Consider the following 26,913-nt stretch of genomic DNA (forward strand, 5'->3'; position numbering starts at 1 on the left):
ACTGGTTTGATTGATTAGTTGGATTTAAGAAGAAGGAAATGAAAGACAAAAAAAAATGAAAACAACAAACTGTCCTAGGTGGGAAAACAAAAACTAATTGAGAATGAATTAATCTTTCAATTCGCTTCACGATTTATGGGTTTGTTTTGATCCTTTGATATTTTTTTTCTCTCACACTCTCTATTGTTTAAGTTTTTTAGTGATTTACAAATCAAGTAAAAACTCAAAAACAAGAGACAATAAAAATAACACACACAACAGAAAAAATCACGTGCAGACCAAAACAACCAAAAAGCTATTCTACAATACAAGTTTAACGAATGATGTCATTAAGGTGGAGTAAGATGACAAGTTTCGTAGTATATTTTAATCCGTCTCGAGTATATGTAACAGACTCATCGATTTAAAGTTGTTATGTGCTACACGAAAAAAAAGACAACCAAATGCTCACTAAATTTAATATTCAGCATTGCTCACAACCATAATAGAGAAAATTCAACATAGTTTCATGGTAACATCTTTATGGATTAATCATAAACAATGGATGTATATTTGGGAAGATTATTGACAGTTGACGTATAACAGGGAAACTCTGAACTTTGCCGTAGGACGCCGTAAAGAGTAATCAAAAATGCGCTCCGAGAGTGAGACATATTTTAGGAGCTCATTTCTTTGGGTTGCAAAAATAATATAGAATGACGATAAATATTAATACATTAATAACTATTATATACCTCTCTACAACGAGAATCATCCATAACCTGGCCCTGATCCCATCAGACTTAACCAATCTGTAGTAATTGTTTGTCCAACATCATCATTCCCACCATCGCCCATGGATCCACCTAATTCAAGACCATCAAAAGCATTCATTTGCATACGTTGTTGTTGTTGCTGCTGTTGTTGAGGTGGCCCCATATTTTGCATTTGTTGTTGGTTTGGTGTCATTCCAAATCCCATTCGTTCAGATGGTGTGTTAAACTGTGGGTTATTCTGACTTTCATCCATATTATTAGATGTAAACTCTTTGAACTCGTCCAAAAGCAAGTTACCCAGGAAAAAGGTATCATCTAATAACAGATTAGGTTCCTGTTTGTTTGGTCCGTCACGTCCTTGTTGTTGTTGCTGTTGTGATGGCTGGTGAGGTGGAGGGTGTTGTTGTTGTTGTTGTTGTTGTTGTTGCAGAGGAGGCGGAGGCTGCTGTTGAGGTTGGGACTGAGTTTGAGTTTGAGGTTGTTGTTGCTGTGGAGGTGGTTGTCTTTGCAATTGTGGTTGTTGTTGCTGTGGTGGTCGTGCCTGCTGCTGTTGTTGAGGCATTGGTTGTGTTTGTCCAGCAAGTGGTGGTCCACCTGGAGGGCCAGGTGGGTACATACCTTGATTCTGCACGGGAAACATTCCGTCAAAGGAAGCTTTTCTTTCACCAGGTGCAGTAAATGATTGAGTCGCTTGTGGTTGTCTTGGAGGTGGACGTTGTTTCTGAGACTGAGTCAGTTGTCTCCTCAATTGTTGTTGAGTAGGTGGCTTTCCCTGTTTAGGTCCAAATGATTGCTCATTTTGCAGTTGTTGTTGTTGTTGCTGTTGCTGAGCTTGGTTGAATCTTTGCCTTTGTAAGTTACTTTGGTTTTCAATTTGCAACAAATTCATCAGGTACTCGTCCATTGAATGTCTATGCAACTTTGGAGAAACAGCTTTATTTGCAGGAGTTGGTTGGTTTTGTGCAGGTGGTTGAGGAGATTGATGGGGCGGTTGTCCATTGGAATTAACGACAGGAGACCTTCCCATTTGTTGTTGCTGTTGCTGTTGCTGCTGTTGTTGTTGTTGTTGAATTTGCATTTGAATCTGCTGCTGTTGTTGCTGTTGTTGCTGTTGAAATTGCAATTTCAATTGTTGTAACCTTGCCTGAGATTGTAATTGATCCATACTTGGAGATGCCTTCGCTTGTAAATTCATATTAGGTGGACCCATCAGACCAACAGCTGGTGATTTATTAGGAATATTTTGAGGTGGTGGTGCATTTTGTTGCTGCTGTTGTTGTTGTTGTTGTTGCTGACGTGATGCAATTATACGTTGCTGTTGCTGTTGTTGTATTAGAGCTTGTTGTTGCAACCTTTGTTGTTGTAATTGTTGTTGTTGCTGCTGTTGCTGTTGAAACATTCTTTGTTGTAAAATCATCTGTTGTTGTGGAGTCAACATTCTTTGTTGGCTCCCCATAGGATTCGGATTCTGGTGAACAGATGATTGTAAGGACCATAATAAACTCCACCATTCATCCAAGAAGGTGTTGTCAGTTTGTAAATCTGAATTGCCCAAAGAAAACATGCCATTGGCAGATTTGGGTATGGAATTATTGCATTCTCTTAATAGAGCCTCTGCAGAATCATTCAATCCATTACTTCTGAAGTAATTATACAAATGAGCCAATAATAATTGATGTGAATCGTTTGATTCCTTGTCGGAAATAGACGGTGACCCTGATTGGTAGTTTTGCTGTTGTCGCTGAGGAAGTTTTGACATGGGATGTAATTTGTTGATGCTAACGGAACTCTATTGGCATGGACTTGAAAAATAATGATGTAGAATCTTTTTGTTGAATCAAATTAAGTTTGAAGCTGAAACCCCTGGGATTGAGGTTGGACAAAGATCGTACTAGGAGAAAGAAAAAATTAGATTAAATAAATAAAATAAATAAATAAAAAAAAACAACAATAACGATGAAAAACCGAAAAGTATAGTGTAAGGTCTGAACAATTAAAAAGCTATACCACAGTAAAGGGACGATTATAGTAACTCAATGATTAATGTTAAATAGTATTTGACTTATCTATACTTTCAATGAAAAATTTTTTCATGTGATATGAAATGCCCTTTTGTTTCGTATTAAAAAGAAAAAGATGTAGTATTTTATTTATCCTTGTAAAATTTGTCTCACTAAATCTGGTTATTTTTTTCTTTTACTTGTTTTTTTTTTGTTGTTGTTTTATTCCTCTTCACCAAGTTTTCCTGAGAACGATTCTTCAACGTAAAATACTCAAAATAAAATGCCGAAGCCAACGTCAAAAAAAAGGAAGGAAAAATCAGAAAGAAGAAGAAGGAAAGAAAAAAAATTAGCTAGCAATGAACTTCAAAAAATATACAAGAAATACTTGAATTATTCTCCTCGAATATATAGATGTATATGTAATTATAAAAGGAAATCAGGGGAAGTTGGATGGAGTATGAATGAAGTATAGATAATAAAGAGAATGATCACTCCAATGAAAACCAAAAAAAAAAAAAAAAAAAAAAAAGAAAGTGAAGAAGAAGAAGAAGAAGAAGAAGAAGAAGAAGAAGAAGAAGAAGAAGAAGAAGAAGAAGAAGAAGAAGAAGAAGAAGAAGAAGAAGAAGAGGAAAAAAAAATGTTTTCTGAAGAGGATGAACAAAAACTCAAATAAGCACAGTGAGTTAGTACAATAATAATTAGAGGAAGAAGTAGAAGAACAAGAGAGGGATTTTTTCTTTTTTTTTGTCCACCATGCATACATACTACAGTACTTAATTTTGTTCTGTGTCTGATTTGTTCACACAATTTTGATTTTTTTTTTTCTTTCTTTCACTCTTTCATTCAGGTAAAAGTTACAGTAAACCACAAATAGTCAATTACAAAATGAGATTTATGCAAGGTCAAATGAATTAAGGTCAAGTAATACCAATCACAAACTATAACAATTCTATCTCTCCATACTAATATTGAACAACAAATTTGTAAATGACGTTTTCCCAAGATATCAACAGCAAATCCCACTAGTGATAGATTATATTACGGCCAATTTCTTCTCTATCCCTTTCTTACCTTCCCCCCTCCTCTCCTCTCCCCCCACCGTAAAATAAATAAATAATAATAATAATAAAAAAAGAAATCTCTTCTTCTTTCAATCTGTATGCTGCCAAGGGTATATTCAATGAAATGAGAGATAAAAAGAAAAAGAAAAAAAAATAGATCCATTTACGAGATTACACAAAACTGTACATTCTTTACCAAGTAACGATTTACGTAGCAAGAGAATCGACCTTTTCAAAATTAACCATATATTATATATATATATATATATATATATAAGTTCTAATATGCATTACGTCCTGATTCATTAAACATTACTAACTAACTAACTAACTAATTAACTAACCTTTGGGTTGGTTTCTGAATTCTTGTTCTCTTTTTTTTATTATTATTTTTTTTTTTTTTTTTTTTTGATTTTTATAACTCATGATATTCATCGAAATCATATATGCAATTTTTCTTTTGAATTGAATAACTTTTTCGTTTTCTTTTTATCGACCTCTAAAATTCCCAAATGGTCCTTCTGGAAGTATTCCACGTTCCATTTCATCTTCCACTTTTGTTAAAAATGCATCGGGATAATCATATGAATCATAAATTGGAACCAATTCATTGAGAAGTAAATCTCTTTCATAATAAATACCATGAATCATTAAATTATCCAAGCTGACAAACATTATCGTAAGGTAATCAATGATTGGGTCTAATTGGTGGATTATATATGTGGTGATCAAATTATCGATATTCATTTCATCTACCCCAAGTGGATCATTCTCTAAATCACATGAACAACTCTTAGGATCCCCATGAAAATTGGTGTGCAATGTATGTGGCTGTCCTTTATTTATAGGATATTTGTTGTAATGGAAAGTGTGTTCTTTGATTGGAATACAAACCTCTCTGTCTGCTTGCAATTTCCCGAGAATATAACCAATTGACATGTAATATGTAGTATCCACTGTATCATCAATACGTGTATCAAAAAACTCATCTTTTAATGTCTGTAATAACAAGTGGCAACCCCAGCATTTACATGTGTGCAATAATGATTCCATAAAATCAGGTTTATAGTAAACAAATGAAGTAAAAAAATCCGGCAACTGAAGTGTTTTCAATTTTGTCAATAATGGTAATTTATCGTTGTTGATAAAAAAACTTAAAAAGAAAGCCTCCATCAAGTGTTCATTCAACTTGTTTAATAAATAATTAGACAACCCCAAGCTACTATCAAACATTTTGAAACCTGGTGTCGTAAAGTCAATTGTTAAACGCAGCAAGTTAACTAACGTCTTGATAAAACTCCCCAATGGTGTCAAAATATTCTCCATCTGCTGATGTGGTCGTAACCATTCCATATTAGGATAAGATTCAACTTCGAAGTTAACTAGATTTGGCAACCCATTGTTGCGTTGCGAAAATTCTTCAAATTTCTTGAAAAAAGTCTCATAGCAATTACAAAAATTATCACGGTGTTCGTTACAATCCACTTTCAAATATAAATGTGTCAAATATGTCAAGTCAACTTTTTGTTCAATTATATCAAAATCTAGCTTCTTCCCGATGTTTAGTTCACTCTCGCCGTCCTCATCTTCACCATCCTCGTTTGTATGGCCATTTAAAAAAAGGTGAAGATCATCATTCTCATCAGGTCCACCACACTGGTTGTGTCTATGAAAGACAGTTAATCCCTTTAATTTCAATTTCATATTTGGCGAACATAGTTTTATGTTTTCAAGAATTGAAAGCCCCATCTGTCTTGAAGTAGAACATGTTAATGTGAATAATGAGTTGAAAGTGTCATACGGAGTAGTAGATAAATCCATACACTTGATATCCTGATCGTCAAGCATTAAAAATAGATTAGTCAAGTTGGGAGGAATGATCGGAGTAATCAACTGTGCTGGTTCCGTGATCAATAATTTGAACATCTTTTTCCTTACATTTCTCAACCTAAAGAAATCAGTCAATTGTCCCACTCCTTCTCCAAAATCAACAAATGATATATGTAAGAAACTCAAGTTGTTAGAATATCGGAACATATTCAAAATCCCACTTTGTGTAACTTTCAACGTTTCACTTCCTTGAGCTTCATAACTTTTATCAAATACAAAATATCTTATCAACTGAAATATTGTTTCGTTATTTCTCACAGTGTCAATAAACTTGTGTAGATTGTGTAGTTTTAGTATCAATGAGCTATCCATATAAACCATACCATTTTCTGATATGTACTTGTGTGAATCACCTTTGTACTTAACCGGGAACTCCGCGTCCAACACTACGGTAATTCGGCGATATAATTTCTCCATTGCCAACCCATACAAGTGAGAACATGTTAACAGTAGTCTAATCAAATCAAACTGATCAACATGATCTAGTATCTTTTGAATGATGAATGGTGGGAAAATAGATACTATGGAATTTGGTGGATGTACAGTAGTTTTGCCTATTATACTGATGCTGTTCTTGAGATCATTATCAACTGAAATAGGGGTCGTGCCAGTGGTTGATATACATGGATCAAATGTGGTCAGCATTGGTGAGATGATTTATTGACTATTAAAGTACCTGCTTGTTATCTCTTTCTTGGTACAAAAGGGAGTCTCCAAAACTTGTTCCAAAAAAAAGGTAGTGATAAAGAAAAGCAAATATATTTTAAAAAAAGAAGATAGGAATAGTAGATCAAAAAAAAAAAAAAAGAAGAATAAAAAAATAGGGGAACGATGGATAATTGGTTGTAAAACTGAAATTCAAGAAAAAAAAAATAATTAAACAGCAACGACTAATATTAGTGAGGACGAAGTTTAAAAAAAAATAGGAGTAATGTGAATTATGTAATTACTTACATAAGGATTTACTATTCTGTACAAGAACTCCACCATATATACCACACAAGAATTTTTTTGAGTAAGACGTATTGGTTTTATTCTTTTATTTTTATTTTTAATTTCAAATTATATATTTATTGTATTGTTTCAACTATACAACCATTAGTTTCCAGCACATAATACACATAGATGTCTACAATCTGTTACCGAGGTTGACATGGATAGCTTTTGCTTGGGTGTACATATTTAAACCATATTCACCCAATTCTCTACCAACACCAGACATTTTAACACCACCAAATGGAATATGGAGATCAGAATCATTGGAAGAGTTGATCCAGACCATACCAGCTTCAATATCAGCAGCCATGTTATGGGCAACAGTAATGTCATTGGTGAAGATGGCTGCACCTAAACCATAATCAGTTTGGTTAGCATATTCAATAGCTTCTTCATCAGTTGAAAATTTACCAATGACAACAACCGGGCCGAAGATTTCTTCATTGACAATTCTCATTTCTGGTGTAACGTCAGCAAAAACTGTAGGTTTGATATAATAACCCTTGGCCAAATCTCCTTCAGTATTTTTTTCACCACCCATCACACAACGTGCACCTTCTTCTTTACCAATCTTGATATAACCCAAAATTTTCTCTTCTTGCATTTTGGAAACTTGGGGCCCAACAACAGCTTCATCATCCCACATATCACCTTGTTTATATTCTTCTTTAACATGAGCAGCGTATTCTTCAATAAACTTGTCGTAAACAGATTCATGAACATAGATACGAGAAGTAGAAGTACAAATTTGTCCTTGATTACTCATAATACCAACAGCACCCCATTTGACAGCTTGTTCCAAATCTGCATCACCTCTGACAATCAATGGTGATTTACCACCACATTCCAAAGTACAAGCTTTCAAGTTTTCAGCAGCCAATTTTTGGATGACTTTACCGGTGGCGGTAGAACCAGTAAAGGCGATCTTGGCAATCTTCTTATGGGAAGCCATGGCGGCACCAGCAACTGGACCCAAACCAGATACAATGTTGATGACACCCGGTGGGAAGCCAGCTTCTTTAATCAAGGTGGCAGCAAACAACATACTCAATGGAGTAATTTCACTGGTTTTCAAAACAACAGTATTACCTGCAGCAACAGCAACTGGAATTTTCCAAAATGCCATTGCCAATGGATAGTTCCAAGGAACAATTTGACCACAAACACCAAGAGGTTCGTGAACAGTATAAGCAAGTTTATTTGGATCATTTTGAATAACTTGGCCAGTAATCTTATCAGCCCACCCAGCATAATATTTAGTGACTCCAACACATTCATCAATATCATAAACAGCATTAGTATTTCTAGTTTTACCGGAATCCCAAGCTTCAATTGCTCCGAGTAATTCACGGTTTTCTTCTAAAAGTTTAGCAAGTTTGAATAAATATTCACCTCTTTCAACACCACTGACTTTCTTCCATGTCTTAAATGCTTTCTGAGCAGCTTCAACGGCAATATCAATATCATCAGCATCAGCAGCATATACTTCTCCATTGACTTCACCAGTTGATGGATTAATTGATTCCAAGGTTTTGCCTGATTTAGATGGAACAAACTCATTATTGATGAATAAACCTGTTGGTTGTGTAAATTTGACACCGTTAGGTAAGGTGACGTCGAACAGTAATGGAATTGACATTATATAATAGTTGTATATGTGTAAATAGAAAGTTGTACAAGTAATTAATTGATTGATGAAAGAATAAAAAAAATTTTCAAAATTAATCAAGGAATGGCTATAGCAAGTGCTTTAAATACTGTCAAATTTCAAAGATTAGAAATTTTTTTTTATCTTTTTTTTTTTTTCGTGTTCTGATTTGGTGGGGTCTGTTCCTATCTTGGAAAAGAAACCCGATGCGCTTGAGATTATGTTCAAAAAGAGTAGAAAAATGCGCTCGATGGTTCCCCGTCCATATCGAACCAGTTAGAAGTATAGGTAGTAGGTCAAAGCATAAGTTCAAATTAAAATGCAGGTAATTGTGTTGGTTAATGAATATCGGCTTAAGTTTGGCACTATTTGATTAAGTATACTACCACTAGTTAGTAATTAAAACATGGAAGATTCAAAATTCAGTATTTGGCAATGCGGTTTCCGCTAAAAACACCACCCAAATAGGCAAGTCTATCCAGATACCGTTTTTTTTTTCTTTCTTTTCTTTTATTCTTTGGATAATATACTTGATTAAGCGTTGTATATACTCCAATGTTGCAGATATTGTTCTTGCAGCATCAATGGTCCCTACATGTATCTTTGATTCTAAACTCAAATGATAAACGAGGTGAAAGCCTCGAGATGGGTTTAAATTTCCGAAGTTTTGAAAATTTCATGCATACGAAGTCAAATTCTTGAAGACAGGGTCAAAAAAGTATGAAAAAAAAAAGAAACAAACGTCAGCACCTTCCTTCCTACGGCACAAGAATGACAGAGTCTTTCAACAATGTTCAATAACCCTTGGAATCTTGTAAAAAAAATAGTTAATTATTTGTAACTTATTCTTTTTTGAATTTTAGTTTTCTTTCTATATCTATTATTTTCTATTTATATTCATATCTTATCGAAAAGTAACAAAAAAAAAAAGAATGGATTTCTCAGTTTTTGCCAATCAGAGTCCAGCTCATAATGATTTCCGTAGTGATACTTTCACCACTCCAACACCTTCTATGATCCAATCATTAGCTCTAACCACATTGGGAGATGCAGTATACAATGAAGATCTTAAAACAATAGAATTAGAAAAAAAAGTTGCCAGTTGGACAGGTAAAGAGGCTGGGTTGTATTGTGTTAGTGGAACTTTATCAAACCAAATTGCCATTAGAACTAATCTTTTTCAACCTCCATACAGTGTACTTTGTGATTATCGATCACATATCTATGTACATGAAGCTGGTGGTTTAGCCACCTTGAGTCAAGCTATGATTCAACCTTTGGTTCCTTCCAATGGTGACTACTTGACTCTTGAAGATATTCTTGAACATATCATTGATGATGATGGTGAGATCCATGGTGCTCCTACAAAGTTGATCAGTTTGGAAAATACCTTGCATGGAATAATTATGCCAATTGAAGAGATTGAAAAAATAAGTAAATTTTGTCATGAAAATGATATTAAATTACATTTGGATGGAGCTAGATTAGTGAATGCTTCGGTAGAAACTGGTATTCCAATGTCTGAATATTGTAAATGGTTTGATAGTGTATCAATCTGTTTATCTAAAACCCTTGGTGCTCCTATTGGATCAGTATTAGTAGGATCTTCAAAATTCATTGCCAAGGCTAACCATTTCAAGAAACAACAGGGAGGTGGAATTAGACAATCCGGTCTTCTTGCATCTATGGCAATTGTTGCAATTGATGAAAATGTATCAAAACTTAAATCTACCCATGAAAGAGCTAAGGAATTGGGTAAATTATGTGAAGAAAATGAAATCATTTTGGAACATCCAGTGCACACTAACTTTGTATTTGTTGATATAAAAGCAAACAAGATTGATCCAGATAAGTTGATTGAAATTTCCGATAAACATGGTGTGAAGATCTACTCAGGGCGTGTTTCTTTCCACTACCAAATCTCAGAGGAATCATTTGAAGCATCAAAGAAGGTTATCTTAGAAGCTGCTCAGTATGCAAAGGAACATCCATTTGAAGGCAAGGATAATTTCAAGTTTTACACCAATGAAAAGAAATAAGTAAAGTTATATATTGAATATATAAATCTTATACACTGAGTTTATGTGAGATCTTGATTACATATCGTACCTCTGTTGAATTGCAATTACAAATCTAATACATCACAAGAGGAAATATATTCATTCAAAAAATTATGTAAAACTAACTAGATTTCACATTTAGTAACCACAACAATCTACTTATTGTGTTGACCATAAGCCTTAGTAGCATAGTGACCATCAATAACAATGACATCTTGTGGTCTGTACTTGTAGGTCTTGTTGAAATACTCGGTCAAGATCTGTTTAACACCATCAGCATATCTAGCTTGAGCATCTAAAGAAGTACCAGAGACATGAACAGTCATGGCATTACCGTAGTCTTTTCCATATGGACTGTGCATGGTTCTCCATGGCATGTCCTTTGGAGCCGGTTGCACTGGCCAGACATCACCACCATAGGAAATATGACCAGAGTTGACGGCATCGGCAACGGCTTGTGGATCGGTCAAGGCACCTCTGGCAGTGTTGATCAAATAAGAACCTTTCTTCATTCTGGAGATCAAGTCCTTGTTAACCATTCCTTTGGATTTTTCATACAATGGACAGTTAAGAGTGACAACATCAGCTTGGGAGAACAATTCTTCCAAAGTGTCGACTCTTTCAAGGATATTGTCAACATCATTAAACAACTTAGAAGCATCGTTGATCTTCTTGACCGCGGCATCAGGCAAAGCTTGGTAGTCGTAGTACAACAACTTCTTTGGATTGAAAGCAACCAATCTCTCCAAGATTCTGTAACCAATTCTACCAGCACCAACAGTAGCGAAAACTTTACCTTCCATGTCGAATTCATCTTTGGCAACTGCAGCGATATCCCATCCACCACTGACGGCTTGGTGGTGGCCCTCACCGTAGTTTCTGAGCAAGATCAACATGGTCATAACAGCATGTTCAGCAACAGATTGGACATTGGATCCAGTGACTTCCAACACAGCAACACCCTTTTCATTCAAGGCATCCAAATCATAGTGGTCTGAACCAACACCAGCAGTGATACACAACTTCAAGTTTGGAGCTTTTGCAATTCTGGTTTTTGTGACATAAGCCGGGAAGAATGGAGTGGTGATGATGATCTCAGCTCTGTCCAAGTATTCGTCAAAGGCAGAAGTTGGTTCTGGGTCTTTCCTATCGGTGGTGATCAACTCGTACCCGTGCTCTTCAACAAGTTTTCTGATGCCCAATTCGTTTTCAATAGTACCCAACAAACGTTTTTCTTCTTTGGAGTGCTTACCACCGGAGTAGAGAGCCATTAAAATAACAGGTTTAGACATATTTGGTTTGGAAATAAATTTGTAGTAGTTTTTAGTTTATCGATTATTTATCAATTAGATGATTGTTAGCGATTAGAATGAATAGAATTGATGAACTAATTAAGGGAATTGCTGGGATATTTATACCATTGCAAATGATACTTGCCCATTTCCCATTTCGCTAAGAACATTTTGGAATATAAAAGAAACACACTATTTACTTGTAGTTACTCCTCCCTTGTTTGTATGTAGGTAGAGGTTTTCCAATTGCTGTGAAACATCTGGGGAGGCTCAAAAAGGGATTATATCGCTCGGATCTCTACAGGATATTTCTTTGTGTGGAGTGGTAGACACAGATTTAAGCGATCTTGCATCGTTACAGTTGTGAGAAGAATTTGTTTGCTTCCATAGAGTTCTAAATTATCGCGGGAAGAAGAGTAACTTTCTGTGAGTCAATTTTGTAGATTAGGTAGAGCTAAATGAAGTCGTTGAGTTAAGTATATTATCTTAAAAATTGGGGAATATATCTATGGTGGTTAATTATTTGTGCCATAGTGACTACTGCCGAGCGATTTAAAGCATAATCTCATCAACTTTACCGCGTAAATTTTTCTTTTTCTTCTCCGGTTTATCATTAGATCATTATACAGTATGTAAGAGAAGTATGTGAGGCCCAGTGATAGATTGAGTTCTGTTGATTAAAACAATGGCTTAAAGTGTATTGTTTGTTGAATGTAGTTGGATCATTGATAGAGACACTTGTAATTGACCAGTACCAGTGAGAATATCGGATACCAAGGTTAAAATGTAACATAACCATGTGAGTTGTACATTCGTACATTTTCTCTATTCTTAATCAGTTATTATGCATTACCCTTGGAATTTGTTAGTTTTAATGGTTAACAAAGTTGAGATATTCATACAACCATGAGTGGTACACAGATTAGCTGCAACAATTGGATGTAGCGAATTTTGCAATAACTTCGTAGATGAACCATAGTTACTATTTTAATCACAATATGTAGACATAACTAATCAATTGATACGTGGATATTGAAATACAGGTAAAACATTCATCAATAGTGGTTTGAATTATACCAGCAATTGAAGTGTTGTGAATTTAAATCTGGGACCGTATTTCGGACTCGCATATATATTTTTTTTGTCATGCATTTGAAGAAGTAGACAATTGTACTGTCTTTTCTCTGCATATTTGTGGTCACTATTATTATTAAACTCAATATATTCCATTAATCATATATATCTATAGTAGCTGGTCAATATGGTAGTTATTGTCAAGTTTCGTTTTTGGTGTTGTCATACCGCCCTCTGTCCTAATTGGCTAGATTTAATTCCCCTTTTTTTTTTTCCATGATTTCGCGCAAACAATAAACTTTGTGGGGTAGGGGTGACTTGAAATTGTTGAAATATACCAAATTCAAAGACATGCTGTGGTCTCTAGGAACATACATCTAATCAATATAAACTGGTTCCATTTATCAACTACTCTCGACTCAAGTTCAGATTAAATATGTTTTTAATATTATATATATAAAAAAAAGGTACTACTTAAATAAATAAAGGAACATGCAAAATGAACTAATTCAGACGAAAATTTCCACATCCAATGCAGAAAAAAAGCACTCTGAATAAGCACTCTTATTCTTGAGACAATCTCTTCTGTTTATAACTCAGATTTGTTTCTTCTCAATTTGTATTTGTTATTATTCTTTGACTCCAGGCTTCCTTCATTAATCAAAGGCTAATTGTTTTTTAACTTCAGCAATAGCTCTACCAGGGTTCAAACCTTTTGGACAAGTTTTGGTACAGTTCATGATGGTATGACATCTGTACAAGGACATAGAGTTTTGCAACATAGCTTTTCTGGATGCAGTAGCTTGATCTCTTGAATCAATCAACCATCTGTAAGCTTGCATCAAGACAGCTGGACCCAAGTATTGTTGTTGATTCCACCAGTAAGATGGACAAGAAGTTGAACAACAAGCACACAAAATACATTCGTACAAACCATCCAATTTAGCTCTGTCTTCAATACTTTGCAAGTTTTCTCTACCATCAGCTGGGTTGGAATCTCTTTGCAAGTATGGTTCAATAGACTTGTATTGTTTGTAGAAGTGAGTTAAATCTGGGACCAAATCTCTAACAACAAACATATGTGGCAATGGGTAAACTTTCAAGTCTTTAGTTTCATCTTGATCTATACGACATAAACAAGCCAATGTGTTTCTACCACCAATGTTCATGGCACAAGAACCACAAATACCTTCACGACAAGATCTTCTCAAAGTCAATGTGGCATCTTGTTCGTTCTTAATTTTCAAAAGAGCATCCAAAACCATAGGACCACATTTGTTCAAGTCAACTTCATAAGTTTGCATTTTTGGTTGAACTTCTGGGGTATCTGGGTTCCATCTATAAACTTGGAATTTCTTTAATCTTGGAGCTTTTTCAGTAGTAGCAGTGGCTAAAGATCTGATGCTGAATTGAGCAGCTTTTTGTTGGCGAAGAACGGATCTGAACATAGTTAACAGAAGTGTTGATTATTGAAGAATTGAATATTTAATTAAAAGGAAAAGGTGATGTTCAAAAGAGATTTTTTTTTTTTTCGTTTTTCTCTTTTCATTAGTATTTTAGTATTTTTTTTTTTTATTTGTTCTTACAATTCAAGAGAGTCTTGCTTAGTTTTTCTTGTTCCGGGGGGTTGAAAATATGCGTGCTTTTGACAAATTCCTTTTCTCTTATTGGTTGAGAAAAACCAAACAGAGAAAAAAAAATAAGAAGTTGGCTGTCAACCGCTACATGTAAAAAGAAAAAAAATAGCATGTAGCCCCGGCAGTTTTAGAAATGCCATTGGCCAACAAATCAGAAACTACTTAATATAAGATATGTAGGTTCTATAACGATACTCAAGAGCCAACTACCTTATTCTTGTTGAATCTAGGACGTACGGATATACCGTTATTGCTGGTCACGAGTTTTTTTTTTCTTACTCGGACAATCAAGGAACCAATTTTCTAGTAATAAATTTGTTAGATGAGGTGGTGGTAACAGCAAGATGGACTCAATTGTGTTTCACATTTCACTGCCATCATATGATCTGATAATAAACGAATGTGTCGTATAATTATAGCACGAATTATCAAACTAATGCATGTTTCCCGTAGAAAACTTGATCACCTTATGCCTCGGAGGTTTCAGGAATACGATTAGATTTTTTTTTTCTTGGACTTGGTAGCAATATATCATGTGATAATAATCACGTGGGGATCAAACTATGGTTTTGACACGACTTAGTTGTTCAACGATTTCCAATTAGGATTGTGCAAATGTTGTGTGTGTTACACTTCCTAGAAATACTTCATAAATTTATAAATTTTAGTCTTATGTGATCATTATTATTATTATTTAGCTATTTTATCAGTTTTGTAATCTAGGTCGCTTAATTAGTTCAAATTCAAGTATGGACGTACCGCCACATTCAACATCCCAACGTAAATGATTATCATTACCGGAGATGGAAGGTAGAATTCCTATACCGCAGACGTAAAATATGAATTCAACTTTTGAGTAACTACGGATTTTGGTGTTCACATGTGTCCTTCCTAATGAGTGGTGGTTGATTAATAAATGTTTTGTGGTCGGTTACATCGCCATTAAAAAATAACACACTGACTCGGTCCTATTTTCTGGGTTAATAGTTGAATGAAAAACGATCAATCAAAGAAAATCAATACTAAGTATATAAGATGTGGTTTAATATCACGAAACTTGATAAATGTTATTGTTAACTGGGAAACTAATGAGGTGATTTATATTAATGCAGATATTAGTAGGTGCCGACTATGAGTTAGCTCTGCACCGAATAAATTTGCCCCCTGATAATTTAAAGTTTAATCATAGCCACAAATGATGACCTGTTAGAAATAAACAGTAATTTTTAACCATGTGCCACAGGTCCACAAAATTACTCCAGATTAATTGAAGATCTTGGTCGCAGGAAAATAGATCCGATCCTGATGTCATTAATAGTGCGTTTTGAACACTCAAGTTCTTATTATAATAATAATAATAATAAAAATAATTCAGTAGAAATAAAATAAAGTATCAACCTAACGAGTCCAATTAATCAAGACTGGGTGGTTATATATTTTTTTTTTATTTTGTATCTTTTTATTTTTTTTTTATTTATTTTAGTATTACTCTTAAACTATTTTTCAATGAAAATAAAATATTATCAGATGTTCAAATGAATAAAAGGAAAATTTCGAAGCAATAATGTGATTTTGTGTTTAGGGTCCTCGGCGAACTTTTGACTTTAAAACTTGATCATGGGATATACCCATGGAAATGGTAAATTAGCAAAATTCAAAATCCCCACATTGATTTATAATCTTAGTAATATTCTATTTTTGACTACAAAGTGTATAGGATGGTGTCCTACAAGATAGCACGTATGATTAAGAATAGCTTATCTTTTATTATAAAACATAGTGATACGCAGCATGTTTGAATAGCTATTAATAGAGACCACGCCTCTAAGGCATGCATGAATGTCTGGTGTGTGTGTGTGTGTGTGTGTGTGTGTGTGTGTTCATATGCGTGAGAGTGCGTGTGTGTATTAAGATATAGAGAAATGTGTATTAGTAGCCAAGTGCTTCTTTATTTTGTACCATTTTCTATGATGCCCGTTCTCTCCCAGGTTGAGAAACACTACATAATTTGCCGCCAAAGGGTTGAGTCTATTATTCATACGGTTCTCTTTGTTCTAGTAAATTTCCATTGTTCCTTTTGAATTATCCTCTTTACTAGGGGTTGGTGTGAGTCCAAAGAAGTTTGAGTCTACAAATCATAATTATCTTTGATCTTGACTAATTTTCTTAATTAAAAATTTTTCAAAATTGATCCAATCCTAAAAAAGAAACAAAATTGACAAAGGAAAAATATCACAGGAAAATCTTAGATGTGGTTAATTTTCATTTTTTGGTCCATTGTGTCTTTCTTATTGCATATAGAACAAACATGTGATTGGAGTATTATTGGTCTTTTGCGACTATGCTCGTCCTAACAACTTATTCATTCGCTTACAAGGCTTGCCAATACTATTTCCAATAAAAATCACAGACTCACTCGCGTAGATGCACACACCAGGATAGAATTAAAGATATACACATACACACATTTAGGATCAAATATATAAGTGTATAGCATGGAACACTTTTATTCTGAAGTCTCTTGAAAAATTTAGTTCCTTTCGGGTTAAAAAAAAATAGAAAGATAGCTCATATTAGGCTTACAATGGAACATGACTTGGAAGAAGTGGTGCTAGGAAAAGGTGAACCGAATTTTGACACCGAGAAACAAAGACTCAAAAGGGAATATCACTTGAAGATTGCAAAATTAGAGGCAAATATTGACCAGATGCAGGACATTATTGATAAATTGTTAGTTTATTATGCTAATGATTCCAATTCTACCGCAATCGATTCCCCCTCCCCTCCGCCAAGTGTCATTATAGATTGATTTGAGTTCACAGGGTTCTTCAAATTCAAAAGTCCTGGTGCGTAATTAAAGCGCCCCAATAGCATCAAACTAGATTTGCATATGTTTGATAACTTACAGATGAAGATCAATTACAGCGGCTATCTTACTTTCGAACTTTTCTAAATATGAAATACACGAACCAACCATTGGAAATTATTATCCACATTTTCAATTGTTAACAACTTCGAAGCTAGTAAATAGTTTTAATAGAGATACGTAGCTTTTATAATGATAACAATAAACTTGTACCAATCTAACTATCCCACTTGCAACTGAGTGTGTGTATATGGTGTTTAACTCCATACCGAGTCAGAGGGGAAGGATCTTAACACGTTTAAACCAAATAATAACACGCTAATAAGAGTACGTTTTAGTTTTAATTACTTTCTTATTAAGGGAGATACCTTACATAAATTAGTTTTTATTTGTTTGCTTTTCAATTTTGAGTATTGACTGTTTACACCTTAATCCAATGTTACGTATTGTGATCGATAGTAATTTTCATTTTACCCTATTTTTTTTTCTTTTCGCAACATAATAAATCATGCAGTATGCATCAGAGGATAAATTAATGATTGTAAAAAAAAATATATATGTAAATTAATTTTGTGGCATTTGCATGATAAACTTTTATCGAACATATATAACAATTAATGCATCGATCATAACCTGAGCAAATAGTAGCAAGTACTGTCTAAATCACGGCTTGGCTTGGCTTGATTGAAATGTCCACTTGTAGACATACACACATATACACATGGATTTCAACAGTGCATTATTAGTCTTTAAAGCGTATAGTAAAAAAAAAGGGGGATTTGTTCAAAGCATGAGAATAAATTGTTCTTTCTGTTTTTCCTTTTTTGATTTTTAATTCTATTAGATGAACAATAAAGGAAAGAAACTCAAAAAAAAAGAAAGAAATTCAACACAGAAGTAGTTGATTGTTTGGAAATAGAAATTTTTATGAGATACAAAATATTCTTATGGTATGGTTATACCCAACAGACAATCAGGGTAGAACTATTACTTTGTCGATTTCTTGTAGTAATAATAATAATAATAATCGACTACTCCATTTCAGTATCATTGGTGAGGAGTTAGCGAGTGGGAAACATAAAGTACATACTCTAAGCCTTTTAAGCTTACACAAATAAACGAAATCGGAGAATAAGGCCTTTTTTTTCATATTAGGGGTATAAAGAAGGAAAATAATCAATTTTTCAATAAAGAAGATACACAGATAAGTATAAATAGATTTCCAACTTACACGAATTACCATTTTTTTTTATATATTTCTTGTTCTTTTTTAATTTTTTAGAAGCATTTACATTCTTAACAACTTCACTGGCATAATTTACTTAGACGATATGAAAAGACAATACAATGTGTTAGAAGCCCCTGATGCCGTTTCTGCTACTGATGCTACACTCTACGAAGGGCCAAAACCGAAAAAAATGGCCATATTAACAAGTTACCCATCTCCAAAAGAATCACTTTATGATGTACAAGTGCATCTTCCTGCTTCCATTTCAAGACCCGTAACCCCGGCTGATAAAATCATTGATTCCCTTACACAAGGTCCTCCCTCACCAGCTAAAAGTGAGGAAGCAATAGAACTTAGTTCAATGACTTGCACAAGTCCTATTGCCAGTTTCAGCCCTATCAGTTGCCCAACTCCTGTATCAACACCAGTGTCTACAGTTGCAAATAGCCCTCTTGCTGCTCATTCTCCATTATCAATCGACACGAAAGATGATGATGATAACCAACTTGAAATAACTGGTTATCTCAACCCATTTACTGCATTACATTTCACACCTCTTGCCCCATTTAATAATGCACCTTATCCTTTTGCATTTGTTGAGCCTCCACTCAATAATAGCTATGAAAACTTCAAATCACCACCACCAATATATTTATCCTCATTAACAGGCAAACGTGCTGCAAAAGAAGTTAAAACTACAGAGAAATTACTTCCTTCACCTGAATTTTCACTTCCTCCATCACAGGTTGGTACTAATGGATATATGAACCCAACCAGAACTTGCGATTCAAAGAAATCATTTCCACATTTTTAATTCTTTATATTTTATTTGCATATCTATATTCCTTTGATTCCCTTTATTTCACGTTGTTACTATAATTAAATGCTCAAACTCTTTTTCTCTTTAAAGAAAAAAGAAGAACGAACTACATCAAAATCGAAACCACAGTCACGATCAAAATTACAAGACAAATCGAATCAAATCCTGGTGGTCAATGCTATAATGGTTGAATCATTATAAAGTTAATGTTTTGTCAAGAAATGTTCATTAATAGATAATTATTTGTTTTGAAAATAAAGAAAATTAAAATAGCACTGGATTTTGCTTCCACTTTCAGTTTAAAGAAAAAAATCATTTGTTTAAATATATACAATTTATCACCCATTAATATCAAACTCTAAGTCTACTTTTGATGTTGAAACATTTCAAAAGTATATAATTCTTACTAAAAGAATCACTTTATCCGAAAGACACAAATAATGAATCATACCGGCTATATATTTTTCCTACTAACTCCGATACTGATTCTGGCACGACTTTGGAAATTTTTCAAAAATATTCGGCCGAGATGTTACTTTTTTTGCTCTGCCCCCCCCGCCCCACAAACTTTAAAATTCTCGGCGTTTGTCAATCCGCTTATTCTTTTCGGTGACACCTTGACCTGTTCATATTACTATCGTATATAAAGGACACTTTTCCCGCTTGACAGAATTTTCTTTTCATTCCAATCGTCAGATTTTTTTTTTTTTTTTTTCATTTTTTTTGTATTGAACAATACCAATGGTTACTACAGAACAAGCTTATTATAGTAGGGGATTCAAGAAATCAGTTTCTGATACCCATGCTTGGAGAACAGTTGAAAATTCTGCTAAATATTTGATACCAGTTATTAAACCTGATTTCAAGGTCTTAGATGTTGGAAGTGGTCCTGGTTCAATTACTATTGATTTTGCTAAAAATTACTTACCCCAAGGCTCAATTATTGGTGTTGAACCAACACAAGAATTAATTGATGTTGCTAATGAAAACAAATTAAAGAATGATTCTAATTTAGAAAATGTATCATTTCAATTAGGATCTATTTATGATTTGCCATTCGAAGATAATTCATTTGATTTGGTCCATGCTCATCAAGTTGTTATTCATTTACAAGACCCAATTAAAGCTTTAAAAGAACTTGAAAGAGTTACCAAGCCAGGAGGTTATGTATGTGTTAGGGATGCTGATTTAGAATCAAGTATTATTTACCCCGAAAAATTTGAATTTTTAAGTCAATTTTATGTTTTAAAGGGTAAAAATGCTGTTTCTACTGACACAAGAGCTGGAAGAAAATTAAGAGCTAGAGCAATTGAAGCTGGATATGTACTTGATAATATAAAAACATCATTTTCATCCTGGTTGGTAGCTGATGATATGGAGATTAAAAAAAGATGGACTGATTCCACAACAACTAGAATTAAAAGTGGCGCAGAAGTTGTTTTCCCAGATGATCCTGAGAAAAATAAAGAGACTAATGAGAAAGCAATCAAATTATGGAAAGAATGGCTGCAAGATGAAAAATCGACATTTACAATGGTACATTTTGAATTGACATATCAAAAACCTATATAGATTATACACTTTTATTCTACATTCCCAGTGATGATATCCCAAGGTACTTCCATATTGAAATATGGATTGTCAAAAGCAAAATAATTTTCCATGGAACTGGTAATGTGGTCATTTTCGAAAACAGATGGATCATTTGTAGATGTAACTAGACTGAATAAACTATCAATTAAACTATCTTGTATGATCGCATTTGGTGCAAAAAGTTCAAACCATTCTGCCATCAACTTTGATTTATTCAAACTCTTGATGGTTTTTTCCAACATGTTCTGTAAATCCACAAGTTGATCCATTTTTAATTGAAGTTTTCTAATTCCTGTAGGATTAGCTAGAATTCCTCGGAAAAATTCGTCATCTTGAATATTCTTCAAGATAAACACATGCGATTTTGCAATTCTCCATGCATGCAAATACCGCTTACCCAATTTGTATATACCAATTGTTGAAGCTTTAGCACATTTGGTCAAGAAAAACAGTAATTTTTCTAATACATCGATATACTCAGGAGATCCGGAATTTTCTGCTCGTAATGATCTCAATGTAAATTCGACTCTAATCAACAAAGCAAATGTGAAACCATTGATATTATGCCATGCAATTTCAATTGCTGGATTAGTAAACAAATTTGAAGAATAAAGAAATATAGGATGTAAATGATCCAATATACCAAAACAACTAGGAAGAAAATCTTCAATGAGTATACTGGCGGTTTTCTTCAAATAAAAGTACATCAAATCGGCATTATTGCTATTGGTACTGGTCTTCTCATAATGAACAAAAATATGCATATATATTGCCATTAGAAAAATCTTTGTGTTGATATAATAATTTGTGAACAATTTATCATGCATGTAACCACTCTCTTGTGTTTCATTCAAGCCATCTGCAAACTCTTTAAGATCCTGTCCAACATGCTTGTGAACAAAAATTTCCAATTTATTAACGGAATTAACCACATCACTCATTGGGATTTTACCAAATTGAAGTACAGTGTATAAACAATTGCGAATTTCAGCCAGCAAACCCTGAAGTTTGGAATAAGTTTGTGAAAGCAAATGGTCGAAATGAGACATACCAATATTACTATTTCCGTCTTCATAGAATGGATATTTTGTATCAGAAATTTGTGGATTAATGGTAATTGGACTTCCAAAACATGCACTTTGGGATAAATCCAAATATACAATATAGTGCCATAATTTTCTTCTGATATGGTTCATCTTGACATCAGTGAGGCCCAAATTCTCAGGATCTCTATTTAATCCAATGGAAAAGGCTATTTGCACAAGTAATCCAGTACATACTTGAAATTGGTTCTTACTGGGACCCTCTGGATCTTCTGGAGCAACACTAAAATAGATTCTGAGCATTGTTGCAAGTTGTAGAATAGCCAAGTTTGTTTTACGACAATATTCAAATTTGGTTAAACAGTCTTGGGCCAAAAATGTAGTTTCAATACCAATCTCCACTTTCAAAATATTTGATAAATTGATCAATTCATTTTGAGAAAACTTACTTGTTTCAACCATGCCAGTGTTTGTTAAAACTTTATTATTAAATTCGTCATCATTTGAGATTAAGGAAAGATAACTCATCCGTAGAATTATCAAAAGTATTCCAAGTATGGCATAATCCATATTAGACAGAATTATAACTTCAATTTGTTTAGCTGGGTCATTTTTGGACCCAATAATTTTCTCCAAAGAAGTAGTAAAGCTATACTCGTCAAGAAAAGGAACAAATGGATATAAGAACATGAAAAATCTATTGACATGAATCCAAGTTATTGATCTCTCGGGTAGTTTTTTGCGTATTCTTTCCAGTAAATCTGATACCTCGTTCACTTCAGGTACGAAATTCAAACCCAACGGGATAGCTGCTTTATTAATTTGTCTATCAGAAAATTGTTTACTACTCAATTTCAATCTTTGCAATACTTGAAAAGGAGCACCCGTAAATTGTTCTCCATTCTCGTTAAAGTCTGAACAATTGGTAACACTCTTGGATTTGGCTGATAAAAACGACGACAAATATGCCATCGCTGGGTCTATTTTAATAAAAGCGTGCCATGTGAAAGGCCCCTGATTTGTCTCATAATTAGAATCATCAACTGAATATGATTGATAGTCAGAAAATGAAATCATATCATTAGGAGATCCAATTGGATTAATGCCAATCACAGACTTACCATCAGTGAATTTGGAAACAATGGAGCTCGAATCTTCTGATACTAAATAGATTGTCTGATGGGCATTCCTTGACACCTGTGGTGAAGTTTTTGGTTGTTGAATAAACTTTGTTTGAATAGGTACAATAATTGGATCTTTCCATTTCTTGATTTTCAGCATCGCGACACCATTATTCTGACCAATTCCATTCTCAGTTATTGTAAATTGATGAAGTCGGCCTTGTAGGCTTATACCATTGCTAATTTCTCGTTGATTTGTTATGACCGACGACGCATCCGATTCTTGGTCTATTGACAGGTTGGTGGTAGTTGCCAAGCTAGATGATGTTGCAGCTGATGAATCATTTGTATACCCATCATTAAAATCAGCATCCTCGTCCTCAAAATATTTACATTCTCGTCCATATTTAATACACTTGTCGCATGGCCTACCTCGATCACATCCGATCTTTCTTCTTTTACAATGAATACACAGAAGGGTTTTTCTTTTCTTTCTTGTGTGCTTCAAATAAAACTCCGAGTCCATAACGGATAAAATATGGTTATCTTAAACGAAATAAAAATAAAAATAAAATTAGAAAGAACAAAGTAAAAACAAAAAAAAATTTATGCATACAACTTTCTGAAAAGAACGTTGCGAAATTAAAGTGCTAGGTTTTTTTTATGTTTTAGTTTTCTATTTTTTTTTTTTTTTTTGCGCAACGGAGTTAATACAAGAGACGGACCCGCAATTTCCTAATTTGGACGTTATTATTAATCAATGGATATATGCCACTATGTACTGTGTCCTAAAAATGCCAATTGTTCATTTCCTCCATCAATTTATCGTTCAATAAAGACACAGACTTACCAAACATAGAGTTGTTAAATGATTCGTTTCTGATCTTTCTAAATTGATTTATTAAACACAGGTAACGGTGAACTTTTTGGAGTAAATTTTGTAGTTGATCACTTGTCTTTGGCTTTTCATTAAATAAATCATCGTCTTGCATCATAGCATCATCATCATCGTTGTCGTCACCACCTGTCACGCCTTTTAAAAAATCATTTATACCATCCATTCCATCTTGGACTTGAAGTTTTTGTCCTTGTTGTTGGCCCAAAGGAATACTTGACGATGAATCATTAAAAATAGAAGAAAAATGATAGTCCATAGTCAATTCGAACCCCGTGTGTGAGGACTTTTGAAGTTGAGTTGAAGACAAAGCACTGAATTCTCGTTTCCAGTAGTCTTTATCCTGGCGTGATTCAACAGAGTCCAACAAAATTATAAACACCATTAAATTTATAAACATTTTTGAATCTTCGTGATTGGACTTTTGAAAGTTATAAATTTCTTGCACTAAACTGGAAATTACATCAGCTCTTTTACCTAAAACATAGGTTGTAACAAATTTGTTCAGTAATCTTGTCTCACCAAGCAATTGACTTCTAAAAGTGTCCTTAACATTATAATCCCTAGGAAATGGGTCAATGGTATCCAGATAATGAACACATTGTTGAATTTGCTCTTTTAGTTCAGCAGGTGGATTTAACTTTATAATATCATTCCCACAAATGCTAATAACCATTTTCACTGTCAAGCTGGAACTATCATTAATCATTTCTTTAATGATTCTTAATTTCAATTCGTGATCAATGTTACAATCTCTAACTAAGAACTTGATGATAATTGGTACAATTGGAGTTAGGAATGGTTGACTCAAATACTCCAACCCGTTACTTAAAATATTCCAGTCAATTTTATTACAATCGGCCGCTATAATACCTTGTTTATATATCAACGGAACCAATTTATAGATCTGTTTAATACTTAATGATTTGATTAGATCGTCTGATAAACCCTCATTTCTATCATCAAATAATGCAGTGATCCATTCATTTAGAAGATTATGATAGTTCTCAGCAATGATCCTGTCCTCGTCATCACCATTTACAGGTGTTACATTTGACAAATTGTCACACATACGATAGTAAAAATCGTTCAAATAATTGATGATAAATGATTCCTTAACCGTAAGTTTAGATAAATCAACTCCAAAATTTTGAACAATGATGACTATACTCAACATGATGATTCCACAATACGAATATTGATCTTGAAAATTTTCATCGTCCTCATCAACCCTAAAATTGGAATTATCAATAATATCCAACAATTTATAAAACAAGGATAAGTTGCTATTGAATAATACAATATTAACAAGTTCAATATTATTCATGACAGTAAGCAATAAACGGTTCAATTTCTCAAAGTCTTTGCTATAGCCAAGTTCATCCACAATATCCAAAATAACTTGAGTAACTTCCTGTTGAGTTCTATGCAGTTGGCACAATTTTGGTAACGCATTCACCAACTCCACAAGCCCCGACTCTTCCAAGGATGTGAATTCACTGTTAATGTTCAATAGTTTCTCATTGAATTTATCACGCAATTGCAAAACTGGTTCATCAGGAAACTCTAATGCTTTAAGAAAACGTTGTTTGAAGCTGTCATCAATCTCTAAGTTTTGTAAAGCATCATTGACAGCTTTTTCAAGACTCTCTTCCCCGTATCTCAAACCATTGAGCAAATGTGGCACCCTGGTGAGAATAAAATTTTTAGCATTGAACAAACAATACCCATCCATATCCATACCAGTGAAAACTGTCTTGATGAAATCATACGCAATTAAGTAAGAATTCTTTTGATTTGAAGCAATCACAAGGTTGCTTATAAAAAAATTCAACGTGTCATTGTAATTGAAATGACAAAACAATTTATGGATCCAGATATACCTCATTCTGAAGTAGTATTCATCCAACTTATTAATCATAGTTAAAGATGCCACATTGGCATGAATGCTAGGATTGAGGGAAATAATTGAGCCTTGACGCTCCATTCTAATATGTTGTGTGCTTTCCAATTGATCAATTTGTGCCTTGCTAAGAATATGCTTGGTCTTTAATAACAACATTGATGATAAATTTTCATTTCCAGTTACGGATCTCAAAAATGGGATCAATTTTACAATGAAATCCTGTACTGTTCCAGATGTTTTTTCTTCAATAAACTTATCAAATTTCTGAACAATCACCAGCAAAAGAAAAACGGTATGTTCAAGTACTTTATCAGATAATTTCTCTCTCTGGATATATTTATGTACATATTCCATAAATTCAACACTTATAAAATTCTTCAATACATCTCTATCAAAATGTTGAACACCAACCAATGCTCTACTAAGTTTCAACAAGTATGCACATTGGAAACTATCATTGGCTTGATGTAGATTTGACCAAAACATATGACTATTTTCAATACTACTAAACGATAATTCAATAACAACGTTTAATTGATATTCATTCCATTTGCGCTGTTTTAAAGAATTATTGTCTGGTTTAATGTTTAGCAACTCGTTGACATATTCACTATTTTGAAGTTGTTTCCGTTTTGAAAACTGATTGAATAAGGAAATAAATAGTTTAGGCTGTAATTTTTGGTTTGCTGCTTTTTCAATAAGCTTGGACAAAGAAAGAACTTGTTCTGTCATTGATATGTGCTTTTTGTAAAAAGTGTAGGATAACTTGAAATATATTCTGTGTTTTTTTTTTTTTTTTTTCTCTGGTTTTGGATTTTCACTTTCTTTTTTTTTGTTTGTTGGAATCAGGGTTGGTGGGAAACCCATTTTTCATTGACAGACTATACGCATACAACTCAACATGAACAACACAGACAATCTATTACATACATCCGATTCAATAATTGTATAACAAACTCTCAATTATGTATATATATACTTCTTAAAGGTACGAACTTCTAATCTAACACATAAAAAACCCACTA

General features: G+C 33.7%; 10 protein-coding genes across 10 annotated transcripts; 3 read left to right on the forward strand and 7 right to left on the reverse strand. All coding sequences in view use genetic code 12, as the record gives it.

Moving 5' to 3' along the window:
• Positions 1-750: 750 nt before the first annotated feature.
• MSS11 (Mss11p) lies at positions 751-2,514 on the reverse strand (the record flags this gene model as incomplete). Its single annotated transcript, XM_002545703.1, has 1 exon — positions 751-2,514. One exon carries the CDS (start codon positions 2,512-2,514, stop codon positions 751-753), a length of 1,764 nt encoding a protein of 587 aa, XP_002545749.1.
• A 1,794-nt stretch (positions 2,515-4,308) lies between these two features.
• On the reverse strand, positions 4,309-6,354 carry CTRG_00531 (uncharacterized protein; the record flags this gene model as incomplete). The annotated part of the gene is made up of 1 exon (XM_002545704.1): positions 4,309-6,354. The coding sequence occupies one exon, from the start codon at positions 6,352-6,354 to the stop codon at positions 4,309-4,311; it is 2,046 nt and encodes a 681-aa protein (XP_002545750.1).
• Positions 6,355-6,838: 484 nt separating this feature from the next.
• On the reverse strand, positions 6,839-8,344 carry CTRG_00532 (uncharacterized protein; the record flags this gene model as incomplete). The annotated part of the gene is made up of 1 exon (XM_002545705.1): positions 6,839-8,344. One exon carries the CDS (start codon positions 8,342-8,344, stop codon positions 6,839-6,841), a length of 1,506 nt encoding a protein of 501 aa, XP_002545751.1.
• A 941-nt stretch (positions 8,345-9,285) lies between these two features.
• CTRG_00533 (threonine aldolase) lies at positions 9,286-10,392 on the forward strand (the record flags this gene model as incomplete). Its single annotated transcript, XM_002545706.1, has 1 exon — positions 9,286-10,392. The coding sequence occupies one exon, from the start codon at positions 9,286-9,288 to the stop codon at positions 10,390-10,392; it is 1,107 nt and encodes a 368-aa protein (XP_002545752.1).
• A 176-nt stretch (positions 10,393-10,568) lies between these two features.
• On the reverse strand, positions 10,569-11,705 carry CTRG_00534 (formate dehydrogenase; the record flags this gene model as incomplete). Its single annotated transcript, XM_002545707.1, has 1 exon — positions 10,569-11,705. One exon carries the CDS (start codon positions 11,703-11,705, stop codon positions 10,569-10,571), a length of 1,137 nt encoding a protein of 378 aa, XP_002545753.1.
• A 1,730-nt stretch (positions 11,706-13,435) lies between these two features.
• Positions 13,436-14,227, reverse strand: SDH2 (succinate dehydrogenase iron-sulfur protein subunit; the record flags this gene model as incomplete). The annotated part of the gene is made up of 1 exon (XM_002545708.1): positions 13,436-14,227. One exon carries the CDS (start codon positions 14,225-14,227, stop codon positions 13,436-13,438), a length of 792 nt encoding a protein of 263 aa, XP_002545754.1.
• Positions 14,228-18,613: 4,386 nt separating this feature from the next.
• Positions 18,614-19,324, forward strand: CTRG_00536 (uncharacterized protein; the record flags this gene model as incomplete). The annotated part of the gene is made up of 1 exon (XM_002545709.1): positions 18,614-19,324. One exon carries the CDS (start codon positions 18,614-18,616, stop codon positions 19,322-19,324), a length of 711 nt encoding a protein of 236 aa, XP_002545755.1.
• A 747-nt stretch (positions 19,325-20,071) lies between these two features.
• On the forward strand, positions 20,072-20,902 carry CRG1 (Crg1p; the record flags this gene model as incomplete). The annotated part of the gene is made up of 1 exon (XM_002545710.1): positions 20,072-20,902. The coding sequence occupies one exon, from the start codon at positions 20,072-20,074 to the stop codon at positions 20,900-20,902; it is 831 nt and encodes a 276-aa protein (XP_002545756.1).
• An 11-nt stretch (positions 20,903-20,913) lies between these two features.
• CTRG_00538 (uncharacterized protein) lies at positions 20,914-23,613 on the reverse strand (the record flags this gene model as incomplete). Its single annotated transcript, XM_002545711.1, has 1 exon — positions 20,914-23,613. One exon carries the CDS (start codon positions 23,611-23,613, stop codon positions 20,914-20,916), a length of 2,700 nt encoding a protein of 899 aa, XP_002545757.1.
• A 262-nt stretch (positions 23,614-23,875) lies between these two features.
• On the reverse strand, positions 23,876-26,755 carry MED5 (Med5p; the record flags this gene model as incomplete). Its single annotated transcript, XM_002545712.1, has 1 exon — positions 23,876-26,755. One exon carries the CDS (start codon positions 26,753-26,755, stop codon positions 23,876-23,878), a length of 2,880 nt encoding a protein of 959 aa, XP_002545758.1.
• Positions 26,756-26,913: the final 158 nt, after the last annotated feature.

Source organism: Candida tropicalis, assembly GCF_000006335.3.
Source record: "Candida tropicalis MYA-3404 genomic scaffold supercont3.1, whole genome shotgun sequence".
In the NCBI taxonomy this organism is placed as follows: Eukaryota; Fungi; Ascomycota; class Pichiomycetes; order Serinales; family Debaryomycetaceae; genus Candida; species Candida tropicalis.